This window comes from Chlorocebus sabaeus, chromosome 5, assembly GCF_047675955.1.
Source record: "Chlorocebus sabaeus isolate Y175 chromosome 5, mChlSab1.0.hap1, whole genome shotgun sequence".
In the NCBI taxonomy this organism is placed as follows: domain Eukaryota; kingdom Metazoa; phylum Chordata; class Mammalia; order Primates; family Cercopithecidae; genus Chlorocebus; species Chlorocebus sabaeus.
The window spans coordinates 25456913-25482447 of record NC_132908.1 but is presented as its reverse complement, the minus strand read 5'-3'; the positions used below and the strand labels follow the sequence as shown (position 1 = coordinate 25482447).

Genomic DNA, 25535 nt, shown 5'->3' with positions numbered 1-25535 from the left:
ACTGTGTTGGCCAGGCTGATCTCAAACTCCTGGGCTCAACTGATCCTCCCGCCTCGGCCTCCCAAAGTGCTAGGATTACAGGCATGAGCCACCATGCCTGGCCTGAAATCACTGTTTTTGAATATGGAAAAACATTGATAGACGCTGTATAGTCCGGTATAAAACCTCTGGGTGTGAGAGCAGGTAGGCAAGTGTCTAAAAAGATGAGGCTGGAGGGGAGCTAATTTCCTAGAGAAATTCTCTACTTCAAGGTGATATGATCCACAGGGCAATTGTTAAAGCTGCAAAGCCTCAGGGGACATCAGTAGTCATACTTTCTTACTTTTACATAAAGTGCTCTGCAAACAGTGTCAAGTTCTTTCCTGCAACCAACCACATTGCTCTGCATTAGCCTACTCCCATTTGGAAACAGAGAAGCAGTCATGGGACCAGATGCTGAGGGAGCTGGGAATGTAGTCAAAACGGGTGCCTTTCAAAATGTATATTCTTCCATCAGCCCAGTGGCCAGGCCCCACAGACTTACTCTCCAGGTGTGAGAACCTGGCAGTGACAGGGCTGAGATGGGCCTTCCAAAACATACTAACAAGTGTAGGCCTTATTCGAATGAGTCCTGGCTCTGCTACCTACTAGGTGTGTGGTACAGACACAATCAGAGTATCCCATTGAGCTGTCTCAGGAATCAAATCAGATCCGCCATGGCAAGAGTCAGCAAACGTTTCCTGTAAAGGGCCAGATAGTAAATATTTTTGACCTATGGGCCACACAGTCTCTTTCACAACTATTCAACTCTCAAGAAAAAGCAACGGACTGTATGTATGTGAAAGGGTGTAGCTACATTCCAATAAAACTTTATTTACAATAGCAGGCAGTGGGCCACACTGCTTTGGGAAAGGGGAAGACCTCTACAAATACTATCTTCTAAGGACTCCCATGTTGAAATGTAGTCATCTGTTTATGTCTGCTTTCTCACCATACTATGAAGTTTCTAAAGGCAGATAATATATTCCTTTTTTCAGATTAAAACACAAAGAAGCTGGGCATGGTGACTCATGCCTGTAATCCCAGGACTTTGGGAAGCCAAAGTGGGCAGATCACTTGAGGTCAGGAGTTCGAAACCAGCCTGGCCAACATAGTGAAATTCCATCTCTACAAAAAATACAATAATTAGCCAGGTGTGGTGGCAGACACCTGTAATCCCAGTTACTTGTGAGGCTGAGTCAGGAGAATCACTTGAACCCAGGAAGCAGAGGCTGCAGTGAGCTGAGATCGTACCACTGCACTCCAGCCTGGGTGAGAAAACATGACTCTAAAAACAAAAAATAAACAAAAAGAATAAGTATAGTCCAGTATGGCACACAAGGAAGTCCACAAGAGTTTTCAAAACTGTACAAGTTAATACGAAAGTAGAATTCTAAGTACAAATGCTGACAGACACAATGAGAGAAGCCAGTCATTAGACAGGCCACCTCCCTCCTAAGGGGGAAAGTCTCCACTTAACTCGGGTGGCGGGACAATTGTTGCCATGCAGAATTCTGATTTGGTGTGAACAGACTCTATTGATATTTTCAAGAAAACACCATAATCAGGTATTTATGAGAAATCTGCTCATTTTCCAAGGGTGACAACTAATTCAACAATTTAAAAAACAAAACATTATGAGCCAAATAAACACGCATGTGGGCTGTTTCAGCCCAGAGGCTATTACTGTGCAAGCTCTGATATAAAGAATTCATTTCCAGCCAGGCACAGTGGCTCATGCCTGTAATCTTAGCAACTTGGGAGGCCAAAGTGGGAGGACCACTTGAGCTCAGGAGATTGAGACCAGCTTGGACAACATAGCAAGACCCCCATCTCCACAAAAAATAAAAAATTAGCTGGGCATAGTAGCACACGCCTATAGTCCCAGCTACTTGGACAGCTGACATAGGAAGATCGCTTGAGCCAAGAGATGGATGCACCAGTGAGTTATGATCTCACCAGTGCACTCCAGCCTGGGCAACAGAGCAAGACTCTGTCTCAAAAAAAAAAAAAAAAAAAAAAAATCCACGCCTGTAATTGTAGCACTTTGGGAGGCCAAGGGGTGGGGTTGGATCACCTAAGGTTAGGAGTTTGAGACCAGCCTGGGCAACATGGTGAAACCCCATCTCTACTAAAAATACGAAAATTAGTTGGGTGTGGTGGCACGTGCCTGTAATCCCAGCTACCTGGGAGACTGAGGCAGGAGAATCGCTGGAACTCGGGAGGCGGAGAACGCAGTGAACCAAGATCCACCACTGCACTCCAGCCTGGGCTATAGAGTGAGACTCCATCTCAAAAAAAAAAAAAAAAATCAACTTCACAGAAAAATGTCAAGAATAGTACAATGAATTCCCATATCCCCTTCACCTGGATTCAGTCTTACCCATTTTGGTATCTCTGGATTCCAGTACACAGAAGGCACCGAAATGTTGAATCATGGAATGAATCTCATAATGAAAAATAAGCAAAACATTATGTGCCAACTTCCTATAAGTTAAAGTGACAGGGAGGAATGAACTCGGAAAAAATCTGAGAGAAAAAAAATTAATCAGATAGAAGGATCGGAACAAGAAGAAAAGAAAACAGAACAGACACAAAGGCTATATGGGATGCACGTTTATTTCACCTGCTGAATGTTTGCTTTGTTTTATTGCATTTGATTGTCATTTTATTTATTTATTTATTTATTTTTGCTGGGTTTAAGTAGTAAGAGAAACAGACAAATCACCAAGAAGCCAGGTAAATACCACACAAGGACAGGAGAGACCAGCTAAACCAATGGTGTACTCTCAGCAAAACCTTCCTAATTCAACCATCACCTGTTTGCAGTCTGGGATTATTTGGACAAGCGAGGCTAAATTTCATCTTGGCATTATTAATTATTTGAGAAAGTTTGCTAAGCAAATGAACAGTATAAACAGGGGAAATGTTGAATATTTGCTCTAGGGGAGCAGTGAAAAGCAAATGAACAGCTTCCAAATCCTTTCTAATTATATCGATGTGCAGAACTTTTGTCTAATTATTATGTTCCTTGAAAATGAAGTAGAATTTTTTTTCCTAAACCATTTCATATGTTTAAAGCACCGGGGAAAATTCAACTTTAACAGAAAGGCGAACACTTTCATAGGCAGAACACACACACTGCCAATGTACCTTCATGTAAATAAAAAATGTCAAACATTGGATTTTCTGTTAAGCAAAGAGTGTGCTAATTACAAAAGTTATCATTTGCTAGAAAGTTTCATCAGCACACTTCCCTCTTCTGTCAACGGCGTGGAAGAAGTCTGCCCGTTTGCAGATAATGATAGCATCAACCACTATGTAGGAACTGTTTTTTTTTTTTTTTTTTGAGACAGAGTCTCAGTGGCCCAGGCTGGAGTGCAGTGGCACAATCTCGGCTCACTGCAGCCTCTGCCTCCCAGGTTCAAGCAATTCTCTGCCTCAGTCTCCTGAGTAGCTGGGATTACAGGCACCTGCCACCACGCCTGGTTAATTTTTGTATTTTTAGTAGAGACAGGATTTCACCATTTTGGCCAGGCTGGTCTTGAACTCCTGACCTCGTGATCCACCCGTCTCAGCCTCCCAAAGTCAGGCCGGCTGTTAGCCACCACACCCGGCCGTAGGAACTTTTTTTTTTTTTTTGAGACAGAATTTTGCCCTTGCTGCCCAGGCTGGAGTGCAATGGCACAATCTCAGCTCACTGCAACCTCTGCCTCCCGGGTTCAAGCGATTCTCCTGCCTCAGCCCCCCCAAGTGGCTGGGATTACAGGCATGTGCCACCACACCCGGCTAATTCTGCATTTTTTTAGTAGAGATAGGGCTTCTCCATGTTGGTCAAGCTGGTCTCAAACTTCTGACCTCAGATGATCCACCTGCCTTGGCCTTCCAAAGTCCTGGGATTATAGGTGTGAGCCACCGCCCCCGGCCAGGAACATTTTTGTATATGCCAGACTTGACACATTGTTTCATTGAAGCCACAAAACAAGGTAGGCTTCATTATCATGTCCATTTTACTGACAGGAAAACCAAGGCTCAGAGAGGTCAAAGTGTACAGCAGAGACTCAAACCCAGGGCTATCTGGCCCCCAAACCTAAGAACATCACGCTGCATCACAGAGACAGATAGGATCTGCCCAAAGTCAAAATCAAAAGGCCAGGGAAAGGGTTGTGAAAAGCTATGGTGATTAAGACATGCAGAATAAACTAAATTATAGTCCAGTTTGGAGGGCATCTGCTAGACACTGCAGCCTTTGTGAGTTTAGGAAGTAAACATCTTTCTAATAAGGCCAGGCTTGGCTTATCTGGTTGGTTAGAATCACAACAAGGTATGCTTCACTTTATCCAATAAATAGGTATGTGCCTATAAAATTATGTGTAAATCAGGGCCAGGTGTGGTGGCTCACTGCTATAACCCCAGCACTTTGGGAGACAGAGGCGGGTGGATCACCTGAGGTCAGGAGTTCGAGACCGGCCTGACCAACATGGTGAAATCCCCATCTCTACTCACAAAAGACAAAAAGTTAGCCGGCTGTGGTGGCGTGTGCCTGTAATCCCAGCTACTCAGGAGGCTGAGGCAAGAGAGTCGCTTGAACCTGGGAGGCAGAGGTTGCAGTGAACCAAGATCATGCCACTGCACTCCAGCTTGGGTGACAGAGTGAGACTTTGTCTCAAGAAAAAAAAAAAAGTATAAATAAAGTTTTTTTTTTTTTTTTTTTTTTTTTTTGAGACGGAGTCTCGCTGTGTCACCCAGGCTGGAGTGCAGTGGCGCGATCTCAGCTCACTGCAAGCTCCGCCTCCCGGGTTTACGCCATTCTCCTGCCTCAGCCTCCGAGTAGCTGGGACTACAGGCGCCCACCACCACGCCCGGCTAGTTTTTTGTATTTTTAGTAGAGACGGGGTTTCACCATGTTAGCCAGGATGGTCTCGATCTCCTGACCTCGTGATCCACCCGCCTTGGCCTCCCAAAGTGCTGGGATTACAGGCTTGAGCCACCGCGCTCGGCCTAAATAAAGTTTTAAAAATTGGAACAGAAAATGGGATTCTTCGGAGGTCAAATACGACCCTAGGTAAATACTTCGGAGAATGAATTTTTCCTTTTGGGGACCAATTTGAAAATGAACATATTCCTCCACTGGGCTACAATAATGTCCTAAGATTGCAAGTACAGAGATGCTCATTGGAAGGCACAAAGCAGCTTTCCTGAAAATGGTCTATAGCAATGTTTCTCAAAGTGTGTTCTGCAGATCCTGGGAGAAGGAGGGGTCCACAAAGACAAAAGTATTTTAATCATAATTTGAAGGGTTTTTCACTGTGTTGATTTTTTTTTTTTCTTTTGAGACAGTCTCACTCTGTTGCCCAGGCTGCAATACAGTGGCATGATCTTGACTCACTATAACCTCTGCCTCCTGGGTTCAAGTGATTCTCTTGCCTCAGCCTCTCTTGCCTCAGCCTCCTGAGTAGCTGGGACCACAGGTATGTGCCACCACACCCAGCTAATTTTTGTATTTTTAGTAGAGATAGGGGTTCACCATGTTGGCCAGACTAGTCTCAAACTCCCAACCTCAGGTGATCCGCCCACCTTGGCCTCTCAAAATGCTGGGATTATAGGCATGAGCCACCCCATCTAGCCCTGTGTTGACATTTGTACTTACGACACAAAGCAATGGTGGGTAAAACTGCTTGCAGCCTGAATCAAGGCAGTGTTACCACAATGTACTAGACATCTTCTCTCCTTCCTTCCTCCCTCCCTTCTTCCCTCCCTTCCTTCTTTCCTTCTTCTTTTCTCTCTCCCCTCCCTCCCTTCTTTCCTTCCTTCCTTTCTCTCTCATCTCTCCCGCAACCCCACCCCCTGCTCTCTCTCTCTCTCAACAAGGTCTTTTTGCCCAGGCTGGAGTGCAGTGGCACAATCATGGCTCACTGTAGCCTCAACCTCCTGGGCTCAAGTGATCCTGAGTGGCTGGGACTATAGGCACGAGCCACCACACCCTGCTAATTTGTTACTTTTTGTAGAGATGGGGTCTCACTAAGTTGTCCAGGCTGGTCTTGACCTTCAGGGCTCAAGTGATCCTCCCACCTCGGTCTCCTGAGTAGCTAGAACCACAGGTGCACGCTACCATGCCTAATTTTATTTTATTTTATTTATTTTTATGGATTTATGAATGTATTTATTTATTTATTTTGTAGAGATGGAGTCTCACTATGTTGATGAAGCTGGTCTTGAATTTCTGGGCTGAAGAGATCCTCTTGCCTTGGCCTCCCAAAGTGTTGGGACTATAGGTGTGAGCCACTGAACCCAACCATCAGGACATTCTTAAATAAAAATAATTGTTTGTTTGTTTTACTGTGAGTACATGGCAGTAAAGAATATAATAGACAAATTATGGTTATTCAGACTTGGGGATTTGGCAGAAATTTTCTCAAATATGAAGTGAGTCTGTCACTTCAAGGAAACAGCTGACAATATTTGTTGCCAATGTTAAAATTCAAGCTGTCAAGTGAAAACAAGTTGAAAACTTGTTTCCATTACCTTGAGTTTGATAGTTTCCTAATTACTTAAACTCCTTTTTAGGTGGTGATATTAACAAATGTGATTTTTTAAAATACTGTATAATGGCATCTGAAAGGTCAACCTTTAGATTTGCATAACTCACTGAACCAACATTTTCTAAACAACCAAATGGTTGATGTTATAAAACCATATGTGGGTAAAACAGTCAATGAAAGGGCAAGATAGACCACTGGATTTTAATGTAACACAGTATAAAAGTTCACCTATAAGGCTTCAGATGACACACTGTGACTAACCTTTGAGAAACTGCCACTTGTGGCCTGGCACGGTGGCTCATGCCTGCAATCCCAGCAGATCACCCGCCTTGGGAGTTCAAGACCAGTCTGACCAACACAGAGAAACCCCATCTCTACTAAAAGTACAAAATTAGCCAGGTGTGGAGGCACATGCCTGTAATCCCAGCTACTCGGGAGGCTGAGGCAGGAGAATCGCTTGAACTTGGAAGGTGGAGGTTGCGGTGAGCTGAGATCATGCCATTGCACTCCAGTCTGGGCAACAACAGTGAAACTCTGTCTCAGGGAAAAAAAAAAAAAAACTGCACCTTGTAGGCCGGGCATGGCGGCTCTGGTCTGTAATGCCAGCACCTTGGGAAGTGGAGGCAGGCTGATCACCTGAGATCAGGAGTTTAAGACCAGCCTGGCCAACATGGGGAAACCCCATCTCTACTAAAAATAAAAAAAAGTAGCTGGGCGTGGTGGTTCACACCTGTAACCCTAGCTACTTGGGAGGCTGAGGCAGGAGAATCGCTTGAACCCAGCAGGCAGAGGTTGGTTGCAGGGAGCTGAGATCATGCTACTGTACTCCAGCCTGGATGACAGTGAGACTTTTTCTCAAAAAAAAAAAAAAAAGAAAAAAAAGAAAAGAAACTGCCATTTGCTAACTTTTGTATAGTATCAAAGAAGAGTGTCTACAGTTATCTGAAAAGACAATTAAAACATTTCTCTATGTTCCAATTATATATTTGATGAGGCCAAATTTTCTTCATATACACCAGCCAAAACAGCATAACAAAACATTTTGAATCCTGAAGCAAAAATGGGAGTAGCTTTTTCTATTTCTATTGAATAAACTTGAGAAAATGTAAAATAATGCTACTCTTCCTATTAACTTTTTTGAAGCAAATGTAACTGTTTTCCATTAAAAATATTATTTATGTTCAGAAGTAACAGGTTTATTGTTGTTGGAGTTTTTTTGAGACAGGGTCTAGCTATGTTGCCAGGCTGGTTTTGAACTTCTGAGTTCCAGCAAGCAATCCGCCCACCTCAGCCTCCCAAAGTGCTGGGATCACAGGTGTGAGGCACTGCAAGGGGCCAATTAGAGACAGGGTCTAGCTATGTTGCCCAGGCTGGTCTTGAACTCCTGAGCTCAAGCAATCCATCCTCCTCAGCCTCCCAAAGTGCTGGGATCACAGGTGTGAGGCACTGCATATAGTCAATTATTATTATGAGCCACTGCACTTGGCCAATTATTATTATTGCTATTATTATTGGGGTTTTTTGAGACAGATCGCTCTGTTGCCCAGGCTGGAGTGCAGTGGTGTGATCTTGGCTTCAAACGATTCTCCTGCCTCAGCCTTCCAACCAGCTGGGATTACAGACACACATCACCACGACGGCTAATTTTTAGCAGAGACAGGGTTTCACCATGTTGGCCAGGCTGGTCTCAAACTTCTGACCTCAAGTGATCCGCCCGCCTCGGCCTCCCAGAGTGCTAGGATTACAGGCATGAGTCCGTGCCTGGACCAATTTTTATTATTTTAAAAGGAACTAATTAATGGACATTTTACATTTTCTCAGTTTAAATCTCTGATATCATAAATATACATAAATATCATAAATATATACAAACAAAGCTCTTTGAGGTAAGAGTATACAGGGGTCCCAAGGCTTAAAAGGTTTGAGAACTGATGTCCTATAGCAACATTACATTGACCTTTCCAGAGGGCAAAATGGTAACGCACAGTACAAAGGGCAAAGATGTATTTTAAGCATATGCCAGAATGTTCAATTGAAAACATTTTTTCCACACTACATTCAGTGAATATAAAAAGAAGGTAGATTCCCCAGGAACAAATTCCCAAGAAGTGAGGGACAGTACTGTAATTAGAAAAATGATCTGGATTCTAGCCCAGACCCTACCAGTCTCTCCAGACTTTGGTCTTCCCATCTGCAAAGTGAGATATCAGAATAGCCTATTTTCCATTTGCTTTCAATTATCAATACCATGACTCTAACCAGGGATCCCTAAGTAGGGACCCATAAGCTGTCTCTGGCCTTCAGACTGATTGGCCATCCCTGTTTTTGAGAAGTACCCCATAAGGACAATCAGCTGGTGCTTGGTGAGCAGCTTTCCTTTCAGGTGAGAAATTGATTTTCAGTTACGGTCTCAGTCCAGCTCGCTAGACTCTCCTCTGCGGACACCTGCATTTACAACCTCTGGAATAAAAGGCCCCTCAAAACCGGTCCAAATCTCAAACTCTATAATTCAGCTCCAGAAACAGAGTGTCTGGGTTTCTCACCCACTCTGCTACATGCTGGCTGTTTGACTTTGGGCAAGTTCCTTAACACCTCTGAGCCTCAGTTTCATCATCTGTAAAATGGAACAATGCTGACCTCAAAAGGCTGGTATGAAGCTTAGCGAGGTGTTGCCCAAGAGTACTTACAGAGTTCTTGGTACTGGACAGCACTTTGTTAAAGGGGGCTATTATTATTAACGCCAAGGCACAGAAAGGGATTTTTCCTAAACGCCCTTCACACCCCATACCAATTCCCTTTCCCAGCACCTGACGATTGCACTCCCACAATCAAGCTTACCTTCATATCAACTCCCAAATCCCACAGCCACATCCCAACATTCACAAGACCCTCCTCAGAGCTCTACTTCTCCTTCCCCACCCTACATCTCTTCACTGAGCTTCTGGCCAGTACCGGTTTCCTTCACGACCACAGCCGGGCAGAATGGTCACAGCACTGACCACTCCCCCAGCCTCTCCTCCGCGCTCCGGACCACTAAGCCTCCCTATCCCTCATTTCGGAGACCCCCTTGGGTCAGGAAGTGGTGGTCCAGGGGTTTATAGCCTAGGATTCTGCCCAAGGCGCGCTCGGGACGGATGGGAGAATAACAGCCCGACCTCCCGGAGGGGCCCACGGACACTCACCGTCCATCCCCAGAGGCGGCGGTTCCGGGTGCTCGAACCGGAAGCGGCCTCTACACTGTTTGCAGTTCCCCTGGTTACTGCAGGGCCCCGGACCAATGGCGGTAGAGCTCCAATTACTGAGCCCGCCCCCGGGGAGTGACGTCATGCCGGCGCACTGGAACTCCTCCTCCGAACCCCCGTCTGACCCACCCCGGGCCCCCTGGATCGTTGTGCGCAGGCGCGCTGGACCAAGGTCCTCGGAGGAGCGTTGCGCATGCGCCCCGGGCGCCGCCGACTGAAGTAGCAATGGACGCGTTGGAGTCGTTGTTGGACGAAGTGGCTCTGGAGGGGCTCGATGGCCTGTGTCTGCCAGCGCTGTGGAGCCGTCTGGAGACGCGAGTGCCGCCCTTCCCGCTGCCTCTGGAGCCCTGCACGCAGGAGTTTCTCTGGCGCGCCCTCGCCACGCACCCGGGCATCAGCTTTTATGAGGAGCCTCGGGAGCGACCCGACCTACAGCTCCAGGACCGGTCAGCGGGCGGCCTGGCCTGGCGGGCGGGCGGGCGGGCGTAGGGCCCGGGGGCTGATGGAGCTGGGGGCGGGGCGGGAGAATGGAGTGGGGCCGTGTAAGTACCGTAGGCCTGATGATTGAGTTGGGGCGCGGCGGTTAGGCTAATTTGGGGTCCCTCAGGCCTGGCAGGGCCCTGGAGTCTGATGGAGTTGGCGCGGGGAGGGGGAGAATCTAGTGATGTACCGTTTTGTCCCTGTGTGTGTTTTGGTGTAATGGCGAACAGGATTGGGGATATTCTTCAGGCTTAAAAGAATGTTTCCTTGATATTGGAGGGTAGGATTGGAGTAGGAAGACACTTTAGAGCCAGACTGGAGACTCTGGAGATCAACGGACGCTCATGGAGTATTCGTTAAGTGCAGATAGAGAGCCTGGGGCAACTCGAGATCTGCATATCAGCACAATTAGCGATAATGCTAAAAGCTGACATTTATCAGGGACTTTATGGGTGAGGTCTTTTTTTTTTTTTTTTTTTTCTTATTTGAGATAGAGTCTCACTCTGTGGCCCAGGTTGGAGTGCAGTGGCGCGATCTCGGCTCACTGCAACCTCCGTGCCCCTCCCAGGTTCGAGCGATTCTTGTGCCTCAGCCTCCTAACTGGGATTACAGCGTGTTCCACCACGCCCGGCTAATTTTTGCATTTTTAGTAGAGATGGAGTTTCACCATGTTGGCCAGGCTGGTCGCGAACTCCTGATCTCAGACCAGCCGCCCGCCTTGGCCGCCCAAAGTGCTGTGATTACAGGCCTGAGCCACCGCGCCCGGCCACAGTGCTGTTCTAAGAACCTGTTCTAGAAGCTTAGGAGCTTAAACTCACTTGATCCTCACTTGATTAAACTCCTTTAAACAGGAGATTAAATTCACTTGATAGTCACCTATGAGGTGGGTGCTGTTATCTTCCTCATTTTACAGAGGAAGAAACTGAGTCACAGAGAGGGGTTACGTAATCCGTCTAAGGTTCTGGGGGCAATAAGTGACTAAGAATTGATTTGAACCCAGGCTATTTCCAGCGGCTGTGCTCTTAAGCCATATTGTGAGGGTCAGGGGAGGTTCCAAGAGGTAATAATGTCCAAGACGGGCAGGGCTCATGCCTGTAATCCCAGTACTTTGGGAGGCTGAGGTGGGCGGATCACAAGGTCAGGAGTTCAAGACCCGCCTGACCAACATGGTGAAACCCCATCTCTACTAAAAATACAAAAATTAGCCTGGCATGGTGGTGCATGCCTGTAATCCTGGCTACTCAGGAGGCTGGGGCAGAAGAATCCCTTGAACCTGGGAGGCAGAGGTTGCAGTGAGCTGAGATTGCGCCATTGTACTCCAGCCTGGGTGACAGAGTGAGACTCCGTCTCCAAAATAAAATAAAATAATGTCCAAGACAAAACAGCCAGTTGGCAAAGAGGACTGTTGGACAGAGAACAACAAATGTGAAGTAAGTGGCTGCAGTGTGGAATTGGAGGTAGGGAATGAGGAATAGCTAGGACTGTGCTAAGATCCTTAACACAACATGTTATGTAATGTTTACAGCAACCTTAGGAGATGGGTAATATTCTCCCCATTTTCCTGAAGAGAAAATCGAGGCCCTGAGGGGTCAAATGGCATGCTAAAGGTCAACTAGCAAGGGAAGAACCCAGACTTTGAGGAAGGTCTGAGTTCAGAATGTACTCTGCCCTTAGCCAAATTGGACTGGAATCAACTCTTTTAACCTACTTAAAGAGTTTATCAGCTTGTAATCCCAGCACTTTGAGAGACAGAGGTGGGCGGATCACTTGAGGTCAGGAGTTCAAGACCAGTCCGACCAACATGATGAAACCCCGTGTCTACTAAAAATATAAAAATTAGCCAGGCGTGGTGGTGGGCGCCTGTAATCCCAGCTAGGCTGAGGCTGCAGTGAGCCAAGATTGTGCCACCGCACTCCAGCCTGGGTGACAGAGGGAGAATCCATCTCAAAAAAAAAAAAAGGTTTGTCCTTTATCAAAAGGATAGTAAGAAGTCACTGAAGAGAGGGTCAGACTAGGGCCAAAGAGTGAAGTTGAGAGATTTTTAGTTATCTAGTCATAGTCTGGCTTACCATGGTGGGTGGGGATGAAGAGCACCGGCAGTCAAGACATAGCAGGCCAAAGAATCAAGAGGCTTTGGAGACTGATTGGATGTGAAGTGTAAGGAAGGTAGGAATCAAGGGTGATGCCCTCTGGTGGCTGCTGTTTGGGCAACTGAGCAAACCCTGATTCTCATCTCTGAGGCTGGGAACATGGAAGAACAGCATGGGGGTTGAGTCTGGGGGAGGTGGGGACTTTGCTGAAGGGACATGTGACACATTGAGCTTTACGTTCTTTTGAGTTGTCCAAGTGAAGAGTCTTAATTAGTAAACATCTGGCTTCGTGGGAGTGAAAGCAGGCCAGAGGGAGGGACTGAGCTAGGCATCTGTGAGTCATTCTGTGCAGCTGGTAATTAAAGCGACTGGCTAAGATCAGCCCTAAGAGAGAGTGTCGTGTGGTCGGAGGTCTTGAGACATAGCCCTGCAGTGCACCTACATTTCAAGGCTGGATGGAGGGTGAGGGACTTTCAAAAGAAGATTGAGGCGGTGTTGGCTGGAGAGGTAGAGGACAGTCAGGTCAGAGTGTTGTTCTAGAAGTTTGGGAGGAGACAGGATGATTTAAGAACGGAGGGTTGGGCTGGGTGTGGTGCCTCACGCCTGTAATCCCAGCACTTTGGGAGGCCGAAGCGGTGGATCACTTGGCCAACTTCGTGAAACTCTCTCTCTACTAAAAATACAAAAATTAGCTGGGCATGGTGGCAGGCGCCTGTAATCCCAGCTACTAGGGAGGCTGAGGCAGAAGAATCCCTTAAACCCAGGAGGCGGAGGTTGCAGTGAGCCGAGATTGCGCCACTGCACTCCAGTCTGGGCAACAAGATCAAAACTCAGTCTCTAAAAAAAGAGAATGGAGGGTTAAATAGTACAGAGAACACAGAGGGGACAAGGAAGGAAAGGGCTGAAACATGTACATGGGATTTAGCTGCAATTAGACTAGTATAGGATGTGAGTGAGATTTCAAAAGAAAAAACTTGACAAGCAGCCAGGCAAGGTGGCTCACACCTGGAATCCCAGCACTTTGTGAGGCTGAGGTGGGCAGATTACTTGAGCCCGGCAGTTGGAGACCAATCTGGGCAACATAGTGAGGACAAAAAAATTATATATATATGTATATATTTAAAAAAAAAAAAAAAAAAAAAAAAAGAAAACTTGACAAGCTTGGCTAACTGCATGAAAGAAGCACAAATGAAAAACGGCCCCATGGTGTGGTAGGAGGCACCTAGGAGAAAGCGGTGGCAAGAGGGGAAAGAAGGGACTTAATTGGAGCTGGGGAGAGGCAATCATATTTGGAATAGGATGTGTTTAATAGACAATCGAAGACATTGGATCTGTATTTGGAGAAAAAGGACTGAGGATTCAAAGGTGAGACTTGTTAACATGTAGACGGTAATACAAACCATGAAAATGGATTAGGACATTAGAGAGATAACTAAAGAGAGATGGAAAGATGAGATCTTAAAGGGAGGAAAGCTTTGGCTGCTTGTGGTGGCTCCTACCTGTAATCCCAGCACTTTGGGAAGCTGAGGCGGGCAGATCACCTGAAGTCAGGAGTTCGAGACCAGCCTGACCAACGTGGTGAAACCTCATCTCTACCAAAAATACAGAATTAGCCGGGCATGGTGGCACACTCCTGTAATCCCAGCTCCTTGGGAGGCTGAGACAGGAGAATCATTTGAACCCAGGAGGTGGAGGTTGCAGTGAGCTGAGATCACGCCATTGGACTCTAGCCTGGGCAACAAGAGCAAAACTCCATCTCAAAAAAGAGGAGGAAAGCCTTAAATAATTTCGTCCAATTTGGTGGTTTGGAGACTGAGCACTAGATTTGGAAAGAAACAAAAGCCCATGACTTGGCCAATAAGGAGGTTTAGGTCCCAGCACCCAGCTTCTGGAATAGTCTGGGGAGTCCTGGAAAGGTCTGCGTTCTGTGGGATAGAAAGGCAGGAACCTGCTTGTCAAGATTATCTGCATTTATAAGGCAGGAAAACTGAGTGATCTCACTTCTCTCTGATCTCTGCTGGAGGTTGTCAAAAGAACACAGCCAAGCACGTATTATTTCTGAAGCTGAATGGTGCTTTGATATTTGTGCTTTTCTCCTTAGGTATGAAGAAATCGATTTGGAAACTGGAATTTTGGAGTCTAGGAGGGACCCGGTGGCCTTGGAGGACGTCTACCCCATTCATATGATCTTAGAGAATAAGGATGGCATCCAGGGCTCATGCCGCTACTTTAAGGAGAGGAAAAACATTACCAATGACATCAGAACCAAGTCCTTGCAGCCTCGCTGTACGATGGTGGAAGCCTTTGACAGGTAACTATTTTGCACCATCAGAAATTCCTGGGAATCTGGCTGGGTGCCGTGGCTCACGCCTGTAATCCCAGCACTTTAAGAGGCCGAGGCAGGTGGATCACGTGAGGCCAAGAGTTCAAGACCAGCCTGGCCAACATGGCAAAACGCTGTTTCTATTAAAAATACAAAAATTAGCTGGGTGTGGTAGCACATGCCTATAATCCCAACTACTGTAGTGGCGGAGGCATGAGAATCGCTTGAACCCAGGAGGCGGAGGCAGGCTGCAGTGAGCCGAGGTCATGCCACTGCACTTCAGTCTAGGCAACAGAGTCAGACCCTGTCTACACACGCACACACACAAAAAAAAAAAAGGAAAAAAAGAAATTTCTAGGAATCTGAGTGCTCTGAATGTGTAGTCAGAGCACTTGGATCTGGCCTACAACCTTGGAGTCTGTCAGAGTTCACTAGCCCTGCCCTAAGCCAGTTCTTGGCCTTCACTTGCCTTCTTCACTGGGGTCAGGGGTCCTGCCTTTCTCTTTCCTTTGTGCTCACAGTCCTCGAACACTTGAATGGTGCCCTTTCTCTCTTCCTAGCTGGGCCCTGTGCTGCCCAGCCGTTCTCTTGTGAATCCTCAGTCAGTATCCCGATTCCCCAGAGTGTCTAATCCAGATGATCATTTTTCAAGCACCTAACCCCATTCCTGCCTTCCTTCTTACTTCACAGGGCAATGTGAACTCTGCTAATTTCCACGTTCTTCCTTGACTTGCAAACTTTTCCACATTTCTTCCCTGTCTATTCTCATCTCGGAGGAGGTGAGAAATGGTGGCCCTGTCTAAGGCTGTGATCTGGATGCTTCCCTTCCTCCTCCTCCCCCAAGCCCAGCTCCCTCTACCCCTCTCTTTCCCACCTCTCAGTTAGCTCATCTTTCTCCTTGATTTTCTTTTTTCTTTTTCTTTCTTTTTTTTTTTTTTTTTTTGAGACAGAATCTCACTTTGTTGCCCAGGCTGGAGTGCAGTGGTGTGATCACAGCTCATTGCAGCGTTGCCCTCCTGGGCTCAGGTGATCTTCCCACCTCCCCACTGAGTAATTAGGACCACAGGCGCATACCACCACAACCAGCTAAGTTTTATTTTTTGTAGAGATGGGGTCTTGCTGTGTTGCTCGGGCTGATCTCAAACTTCTGGGCTCAAGCAATCCTCTCACCCCAGCCTCCTGAATTGCTGGGATTACAAGTGTGAGCCACTGCCCCGTCTGTCCTTGATTTCTACTGAAGTTTTCCCTTCAGCACATGAACACAGTTTACCCATCTCACAGAAGAACCTTCTCTTGACCTCAACTCCCTTGTAACTGGTTGTCTTTTTGACTCTGCAGCCATGCCTCTTAGAGGAATCAGCCCCATTCACTGTTTCTCCTTCTTCACCTCCCCTTTACTCCTTTGCCCACTGCAGTCCTGATTCCTGACTCTATCATTTCATAATTTTATCCTCTAAGATCCCAGTTAATAAGCCATGAACAATGTTAGGCCCCTAATGTCCTTGACCTTGCTACACTATTAAGGACTCAAAGCTTTTGTGCCAGTGGCTTCCTGCCTTAATTTGTTTTTCTACTTTCCTTGCCATTTCTCACCAGCTTATTTGTGGATTCACCTACTTCCACCACTTAAATGTTGGCTGGTGGGCTGAGCAGTAATCCAAGCACTTTGGGAGGCCAAGCAGGAGAAATGCTTAAGGCCAGGAGTTAAAGACTAGCCTGGGCAATATAGCAAGACCCCATCGCTACAAAAAATTAAAAAACAGAAAATAGCTGGGCATGGTGGCACACTCTGTAGTGCCAGCTACTTGGGAGACTGAGATGGGGGGATTGCTTGAGCCCAGGAGTTTGAGGCTTCAGTGAGTTATGATTGCACCACCACACTCCAGCCTGGACAATGGAGCGTGACCCTATCTTTATTTATTTCTTTTTGAGACAGAGTCTTGCTCTGTCGCCTAGGCTAGAGTGCAATGGCACGATCTCGGCTTACTGCAACCTCCACCTCTCGGGTTCAAGTGATTCTCCTGCCTCAGTCTCTCAAGTAGCGAGGATTACAGGTGCGTGCCACCACGCCCGGCTTATTTTTGTGTATTTAGTGGAGACATGGTTTCACCATCTTGGTTAGGCTGGTCTCGAACACCTGACCTCAGGTGATCCACCTGCCTTGGCCTCCCAAAGTGCTGGGATTACAGGCATGAGCCACCACGCCTGGCTGACCCTATCTCTTTAAAAACAACAACAACAAAAAACCACATTGACTGCTTCTAAAGGTTCTCTGTCTAGTCCCAGACCTCTCCCAAGCAGCATATGTGTTATTCCAATAACCTGCCGTGCATACTCAGTGTGATCATCACTCTCCTTCACCCCAAACCTGCCTTATCTTCCCGTCTTAGTGTGTTGTGTGTTGCTAGAAGAGAATACCTGAGGCTGGATAATTTACAAAGAAAAGAGGCTTGTTTAGCTCACAGTGCTGCAGGCTGGGATGCTCAAGGGCATGGCACTGGCTTCTGACAAGACTTTCGTGCTGCCTCATAACATGGTGGAAGGTCCAAGGGACAGTGAACGTGTGCAGAGGGGCAAAACCCAGAGGGCATCCTTGCTTTACATCAACCCACTCTCACTGGAGCTAATCCATTCCCAAGAGAAGAACTCATTCTCTTCTCCAGGTGGCATTAATCTGTTTATGAGGGATCCACCCCAATGATCCAAACACCTTCTACTAGGCCTCACCTCCCAGTGCTGCTGTGCTGGTGATTAAACTTTTTTTTTTTTTTTCTTCTTGAGACGGAGTTCTGCTCTTGTCGCCCAGGCTGGAGTCCAATGGCGCAATCTCGGCTCACTGCAACTTCCGCCTCCCAGGTTAAAGCGATTCTCCTGCCTCAGCCTCCCGAGTAGCTGGGATTACAGGCATGAACCACCACGCCCAGCTAATTTTTGTATTTTTAGTAGAGACGGGGTTTCACCGTGTTGGCCAGACTGGTCTTGAACTCCTGGCCTCAGGTGATCCGCCCACCTTGGCCTCCCAAAGTGCTGGGATTACAGGTGTGAGCCACTGTGCCCGACTTACTGGTAGTTATACTTCAACATGAGTTTTGATAGGGACAAGCCTCATCCAAACCATAGCACTGCCTTTTCTCATTCTTTATTCTGGTCAGATGTACTCCCATGCATGCGCTGTACAAGCCATAAACGTGGGACTCTCCTAGGCCCCAGTGTGATGGGATGTACCCTGACCACGCTAGGCAGAGGTTTCAAACTGACGAAATCTGCCCACAGATGAGCTTTGTGTGCCCAGCATGGTATTCTGTTTGGTTTTTAATTTCATTTCATTGCTAATATTTAAAAACCTGGATTTCTAGCTTTTCTTGAAAAATCACAAGATCTAGCTGTGCTGAGACCAGGTTTTTACAGGGGGTTATAGGCCAGAGTTCCCCTCAGCTGGCCGTGTACCGCCTGGTTCCATACACCATGAAGTTGTGTTCGTGTGTGCTCCCTGCCCTCCTGATCAGGTCCCCGCAGGCTCTATGTGATTGTGCCCCTGCCCACACAGTACTCCAACCTCAGTTTCTTCACTCTGCACTGCACTTCAGCCTCAACATGCTGGACTCCTTTCTGTCTCAAGGCAATCCGTGTGCTGTTCCTTCTGCCCAGAATATTCTGCCCACAAATCTTCACATCGCCACATCATTCAGGCTTCAACCTGACTCCTCTGGAAGTGTCCCCCATTGCCCAGACAGCATCATAGTACTCCTTATGGCACCAAAAATGGTTTTAAGTGTTTGTTTATGTCACTGTTTCCTCACTAGATTATACGATGCTCGAAGGCAGGGACTCCATCCTTCTTGTTCCTGCTCTCTTAGTTCTATAATATGCCGGCACAAAGCCGGCTTCTAAAAATACACATTTGAAGTTGTAACCCCTGACTCATGTTATAGAATCTGAACTGCCCAGCACGGCATCAGAGGGCCATTGGGGATGTAGACACTGCTGGCCTCTCAAGCTTTCTTTCTGCTTTTTGCTGGGTATCACACTCCGACTTCGTAGCCATGCTGCACCTCTTACCTCCAGGAGCAGGTGTGCTTCTTCGTGCCTCTGTAACCATGCAGCTTCTGTGTCCTTCCTCTTCTCTCTCTCATCCACCCAGCTCACTGCTAATACAAGAGTCACCTCCTTGCCTGGTGCGGTGGCTCACACCTGTAATCCCAGCACTTTAGGAGGCTGAGTGGGGGTGGATCACTTGAGGCCAGGAGTTTGAGACCAGCCTGGCCAACATGGCAAAACCCCATATAGGCAAGTGCCTATAATCCCAGCTACTAAGGAGGCTGAGGCAGGAGAATCACTTGAGCTCTGGAGGCAGAGGTTGCGGCGATCCAAGATAGCCCCACTGCACTCCAGCCTGGGCGACAGAGGAAACTCTGTCTCAAAAAAAGAAAAAAAACATCATCTCCTTGAGGGGTTTTCCCTAATCCCTGTGCATACACTCGTGTTTATACACGCATATTTGAATTAGGGCTCCTCATCTATGCCATCAACAGCTAGAGCCTCTTTCTGTCAGAGAAGTTATGACCTTATACTAGAATTGTTCATTTTACGTTTTTTTCCTCATTCAGTAGCCTGTGAGCTCCTTGAAGGTAGAAACTATTTTTATTTGTCTTGATATACTGGCGTACTTTGCATGGTACTTCATTGGCGTTTGATAACCTGTAAGATGACCATAGTCAGCAAATTAAAACTAGCGGGAGTCATCGAATCAGCTAATTGGCAATAATTAACAGAAACATAGGGATCATGACAGTGAAGGATAGTAAACTAGTCAGAGTCATGATGTTTTAAAAGCAGCAAACCAGTGCCCCTGTTTTCAAACGTTTTTTCCCCCAACTGACCTCTTACAATTTAACTTAATGAGCCTGTTTTGAGAACAAAAGAGCATAGGTCCTAAGTTCGTGAAATTCAAATACATAAAGTGAACTCTCTGTCATGTATATTCACAACCTAACATTCTTTTTGAAGATGGACTATATGGGCTTTTGTGACTTAGGCAAAATACTGATTTCAGGTCTCAAACAATGTGAAGAAAGATGCAGTTAAGTTAAAACAGCCTGTTTTTTCCTTTGTACCTACTTAGTTGTAGAAGTAAAGTCATCTGGTGTGGGAAAGAAGGAAGGAAAACTGTCAGACTGAGTTACTGAGTGGGAGGGCGCTGCAGAAGGACCTCGTGACCAGGTATCTGTAAATCCTGGGGCTGAAAAGAGTGGATGTTGGCTCCCAATAAATGGGATTGGTAGCCTGTGAGCTTTTATACGTGGACCCTTGGTGACTCCTTCATCTGGGAAAGGGGGATCCTCTACCTTAGGCCATTTCCTGCTGATACAGCAGAATACCACAAACTGGTTAATTTATAAAGAACAGAAGTCTGTTTGGTTCATGGTTCAAGGGGCTGTGAAGTCCAAGAGCATGGCACCAGCATCTGGCAAGGATGTCCCATTCCTGAGGTAACTAACCCACTCCCACGATAAATGCATTAATGTATTCATGAGGGCAGAGCAGAACTCTCATGGCCTAATCACCTCTTAAAGGTTCTTCCTCTTACTACTGTTACAATGGAAATTAAGTTTCTAATACATGAACTTTCGGAGGACACATTCAAACATGAGTCTTCTCCAGTTGAGTAACTTGATGCCAAGGAGCGAATGAGGGATGGGTTCCCCGGCAGCACATCCTTGTGGGATCTCTCAGCTGCAGCTTGGACTTTGAGTGTGGGTGAATGGAGCAGGTTAATTTGCTCAAGATGTTAGACTGAGCAGGCCAGGCACTGTGGTGGAGTCTCCATCATCAGTGATGGGGAGTGCACAGTAAGGACTGTTAGGTGTCAGCATAGAAATGAGTCTTCTCACTTGGGCTGTCCTAACATGCCTTGCTTGGAAGTGGTTTTGGCCTCTTCTGGTGCATTCTTTCTCACATGTCAATTTAGTAGAAGGAATGAATGATTTGTGCAAGGTCTGGCCTTCAACAGTGAAGTCAAAATGAGACTGCAGGTCCACTGATTGCACCGTTCAGGGCATTTGACTCTGAAGATTATTTTATCAGTCCAGCTCACTAGCCTAGTTCATTTACTTAACAAATATACACAGAGCCCCTATTATCACCCAAATTCATTATTTTAGGCACTACGGATGTTCTGCTGAACAGGTTGACAATGTGCCTGCTCTTATATTTGAATGAGGGAAACTGACAAGAAAGTTGGCAAAAAAAAAAATATATATATATATATATATAGAGAGAGAGAGAGTCATTTCTGAGAGTGCTAAGTCCTATGAAGAATATGGAAATTGTGGGGGTGGCGCTGGAACTCCAGTTGGCATTTTCTGGAAAGGCTGAGGAGTTGACAACTGAGCTGTGACCTGAATGATGAGAAGAAATCAGTCACCTAAAGACCTGGAGGAAAAGCAGCTAGGCCGAGGAAACAGCAAGCCCTGAGGCTTGTCTTAGGAACAGGAAGCCTCCTGTGAGTGAGGGGCAGAGCCGTGGAGAATGAGATGAGCAAGGCAGGGAGGGCTGGGCCATGGAGAGCTTTCCGGGAGGACCAGGATGAGGAGTTGGATTTGGCCTGAGCACTTTGGCAAGCCCTGCAGGACTTTCAGCAAGGAAATAAGATTGGCCCTGTTCCTTCAGCACACTATACTCCTTTTTGTCTTTTTTAGCACACTACACTTCTAAGACTGAAAACTTGCTTAGCTTAATTTTGGGGTCTTGTGAACTCCTAGGAAGAAGCAGAAAGTAAGGATTCTGTACATTTCTTTTTCATATCTCTGTTTTCCTAAAATCAGTTAAACTTATTTCTTCATGCGATTGTTTCTGATTTGCAGGTGGGGGAAGAAACTGATCATCGTTGCCTCCCAGGCCATGCGGTACAGGGCCTTGATAGGCCAGGAAGGGGATCCGGACCTGAAGCTGCCCGACTTCTCCTACTGCATCCTGGAACGGCTAGGCCGGTCCAGGTGGCAAGGGGAGCTCCAGCGAGACCTTCACACCACTGCTTTCAAGTAAGTGGGAGGATTTGCTTCTCTGCTTTAAATTATACATCATTGCAACCTGAACCCCAAACGCAGGGGCCTGCTATGGTATCTTCCCCGAGGCATGGCTTTTTGTTTCAAGGCCATGATCGCACAGTGACTGTTTTCTTAGGTTGGCTGGACAGGAGGTTTGTGTCTCTGGTGTTTTATGTCCAAATGAGAGATTCTATACGTTGATAAAGCTACCAGCAAAGCAAATGACATGGCTCTTCTCCTCCAGGGTTGATGCTGGCAAGCTGCACTATCACAGAAAAATTTTGAACAAAAACGGGCTGATTACAATGCAGTCCCATGTGATTCGATTACCCACTGGAGCCCAGCAACACTCAATCCTCCTCCTACTGAACCGGTTTCATGTGGACAGGTATGGTTTGTAGTGATCAAAATGTTAGGTTTTTTAGTTGCAGCCATGTGTAGTATGCTTTAAAAATCGTAGGGGCAGCTGGGTATGGTGGCTCATACCTGTAATCGTAGCACTTTGGGAGGCTGCAGTGGGAGAATCGCTTGAGGCCAAGAGTTCCAGACCAGCCTGGGCAATATACCAAGACCGCAACTTTATAAAAATAAAAAATTAGCTGGGCATGGTGGTGCACACCTGTAGTCCCAACTACTCAGGGGGCTGAGGTCGGAGGATCGCTTGTGCCCAGGAATTTGAGCCTGCAGTGAGCCATGATTGCACTGCTATACTCCAGCCTGGGTGACAGGGCGAAACCCTGTGTCATAAAAAATAATAATAATAATAGAAGCCAAATTAGAATATCACTATAGCTTTTTAAAAAATGATATTTGTTATCTATTTGTGTGTGTGTGTGTGTGTGTGTGTGTGTGTGAGAAAATAAGTCCTGCTTGTTTAGAGAACCAGAAAACTATACAGAAAAGAAGGAAAAATAAATCTGTAACTTCACAGCCAACAATAGGAACCATTAACATTTTGGTGACATTTTGGGGAGATGTAAAAATAAAAGTGAGTCAGATTTGATTTGTTGTGGTGGCAGAATTGTAGTTGAATTATGTCAGTTTCAAATAGGATGTTTTGCAGCGCTCAACCATAATAACCTATATGGACGAGATGGCAAGGTTCTGCTAAGCGATAACAATGTGTAATATTGCTATTTTCGTGGGATATTGTTGTCCAGACGATACAGCAAACTGGTTAAATGTGCACATTCCCTTCTGAGGACCAGGGAGGCTCGGGGAGTGAGTAGGTTATCTCTGACTTCATCCTTGCCATTGGAGTGGCTAATTACCTGGCATAGGAATGAGGGACAGAAAAGTTTCACCACTCTGCAGAGATCTCAGCCCATACTGCACAAACTCATGCCCTTTTTTATGGGAGGGGCAGAAGCCAGGATAGGAAAAGTTCAAGCTGGTGCAGGGCCTGGGAAGAGCAGCCCTTGGCTGAGGAAGCCCTGAGCCCCTTAGTACCTGGCCAGCAGCTCTCTGGGGTGGAGGTAGGCAGCAATGAGGGATAGTGGGGAGGGGAGGTGCATCCTCCAAAAGCGGGGAGAATGATTACATGTAAATGTTAAAGTTTACAGTGCACATAGGTTGGCCTAAAGAAAGTGCTTGATGCATGTGTGTAGACTCTTTATTGACTGCGGATCTCCAGGGGTGAAAATCATCATTGCTGCATCTCTGTCAAATGTCTGCCTCCCGGATTCAAGCCTTCCTCCTGCCTCAGCCTCCTGAGTAGCTGGGACTGCAGGCACCTGCCACCATACCCAGCTAATTTTTGTATTTTTAGTAGAGACGGGATTTTGCCATGCTGGCCAGGCTGGTCTCGAACTCCTGACCTCAAGTGATCCACCCACCTTGGCCTCCCAAAGTGCTGGGATTACAGGCGTGAGCCACCGTGCCCAGCTACATACAACTTTTGACTCCCCAGAAACAACTACTGATAGCCTACTGTTGATCAGAAACCTTACCAATAATATAAAGTTAATTAACACATGTTTTGTTCCATGTGTTATACTGTTCTTGTATTATTGCAATAAAGTAAACTAGAGAAAAATGTTATTTAGAAACTACATTTACAATACTGTACCGTATTTATTGATACCGTAAGTTTACATTGTCTGTTAACAAGATAAATTGTCTGAAATGGCGGGCAGCCGCAGCTGCAGACCTCACTCTACAGTACACGTCAAGCAACTTAACTTTTTCTTGAAGTGTCATGACTTTTTGGGAGCTTCTTGGGAGCATTTCCAGCATCACTAGTGGCCCTTTGTATGGGTCCCATGGTGTCAGTCAAGGTTTATGGTATTGCACTAAACACAAGGAAAACTACGTGAGAACTGCAAGAGATCACCTTTTTTTTTTTTTTTTTTTTTTTTTGAGACAGAGTTTCGCTCTTGTTACCCAGGCTGGAGTGCAATGGCGTGATCTCCGCTCACCACAATCTCTGCCTCCAGGGATCAAGCGATGCGCCAGCACACCCGGCTAATTTTGTGTTTTGAGTAGAGACAGGGTTTCTCCATGTTGGTTAGGCTGTTCTCGAACTCCCGACCTCAGAAGAGATCACTTTTTACTGCAATAAGTAATTTACTGGAGAGGAACTGCTCACACAGAGATGATGAGCATCACATGGCTTTTTTTTTTAAAGAGAGTCTTGCTCGGTTGCCTAGGCTGGAGTGCAGTGGCACGATCTCGGCTCACTGCAACCTTCACCTCCTGGGTTCAAGCAATTCTACTGCCTCAGCCTCCCAAGTAGCTGGTACTACAAGCTTGTGCCACCACGCCCGGCTAATTTTAGTTGGTCAGGCTGGTCTCGAACTCCTGACCTCAGGTGATCCGCCCACCTCAGCCTCCCAAAGTGCTGGGATTATAGGCATGAGCCACCGCATCCGGCCTGTCATGGCATTTTTAAGCCAATACTCACAACACTTAAGCTTGCCACAATAGTAACAGGAGGTGGCTACGAAATTATTAACAGTAGTACACTGTCGTATTACAGTTAATTTTATGCAGGTTTGATTTCATCCTGCATCTTCATGTTAGTTTACATTTCCTCCACTGCAAATGGCACCATGTATGGTCTGTAAATGGTTGCGTTAAGTTTTGATTAACTTTTTATAATAGATTTGTGTATATTTTATGGTAATGAATGATAAAATAGACTAGTATCCACATATATTATGCATTAATGACATACCTTTTTAAAATTTTTTCAATATTTCTAATGTTATACAGTTTGTCTGAGTTTTCTCAAACTGTCACAAATCTCCAAAAATTTTAATATATATCTATTTTCTAATATTTTTTCAATAAATATGAAAAAAAAAACTGTATAAGTGGACCTGACCAGTTCAAACCCATGTTATCCAAGAGCCAACTGTACAGTATTAGAGAGAAGCATCTTTTATGAATTCACATTTTAATTGGGTTATTCTATCCATTGATTAAGTAACTGTCTCACCAAACTCTTCACTTGTGTGTAGCCTGTGCTCTGCCAAGAACACAGGGTGGCAGCTGTGGCGTAGGAGAGAGAACACTAGATCAAGTCAAGATCTGTATTTCCATCTTTGCCCCTCACCTGGGCAGTCACTTGATCTCTTTGAACCACCATTGCCTCTTGTATTAAATGGCTGTGACACAGTGCCTCCTATGCAGAGTGGCTCATATGCATTAACCATCTGTCCCTCCATTTATTCTTTCATTCATTGAGAGGCAGTACAGATGGGGAAGTGGGTATAGTCTCTGGATCCCATACGTGTGCTCTCCCTCCCCCTAGGACTGTAAGTCAAGCCAAGCTGTTGTCCAGCCGAACTGGC

The 25535-nt window shown here is 46.2% G+C and overlaps 2 protein-coding genes across 6 annotated transcripts in view; one reads left to right on the top strand and one right to left on the bottom strand.

Moving 5' to 3' along the window:
- KATNIP (katanin interacting protein) overlaps nucleotides 1-9797 on the bottom strand; it is a 234135-nt gene extending 224338 nt beyond the window's left edge. For 2 of the 4 annotated variants that reach the window (XM_007988570.3, XM_007988596.3), the window contains exon 1: nucleotides 9743-9797. In XM_007988570.3, coding sequence (XP_007986761.3) covers nucleotides 9743-9749 — 7 coding nt within the window. In that variant the 5' untranslated portion in view covers nucleotides 9750-9797. The remainder of the gene's footprint in view (nucleotides 1-9742) is intronic. The other 2 variants (XM_037989720.2, XM_007988615.3) reach the window with 2 other exon arrangements.
- A 192-nt stretch (nucleotides 9798-9989) lies between these two features.
- GTF3C1 (general transcription factor IIIC subunit 1) overlaps nucleotides 9990-25535 on the top strand; it is an 86681-nt gene continuing 71135 nt past the window's right edge. For both annotated transcript variants that reach the window (XM_073015257.1, XM_073015256.1), the window contains exons 1-4: nucleotides 9990-10248; nucleotides 14474-14683; nucleotides 21559-21735; nucleotides 21986-22129. In XM_073015257.1, coding sequence (XP_072871358.1) covers nucleotides 10028-10248; nucleotides 14474-14683; nucleotides 21559-21735; nucleotides 21986-22129 — 752 coding nt within the window. In that variant the 5' untranslated portion in view covers nucleotides 9990-10027. The remainder of the gene's footprint in view (nucleotides 10249-14473; nucleotides 14684-21558; nucleotides 21736-21985; nucleotides 22130-25535) is intronic.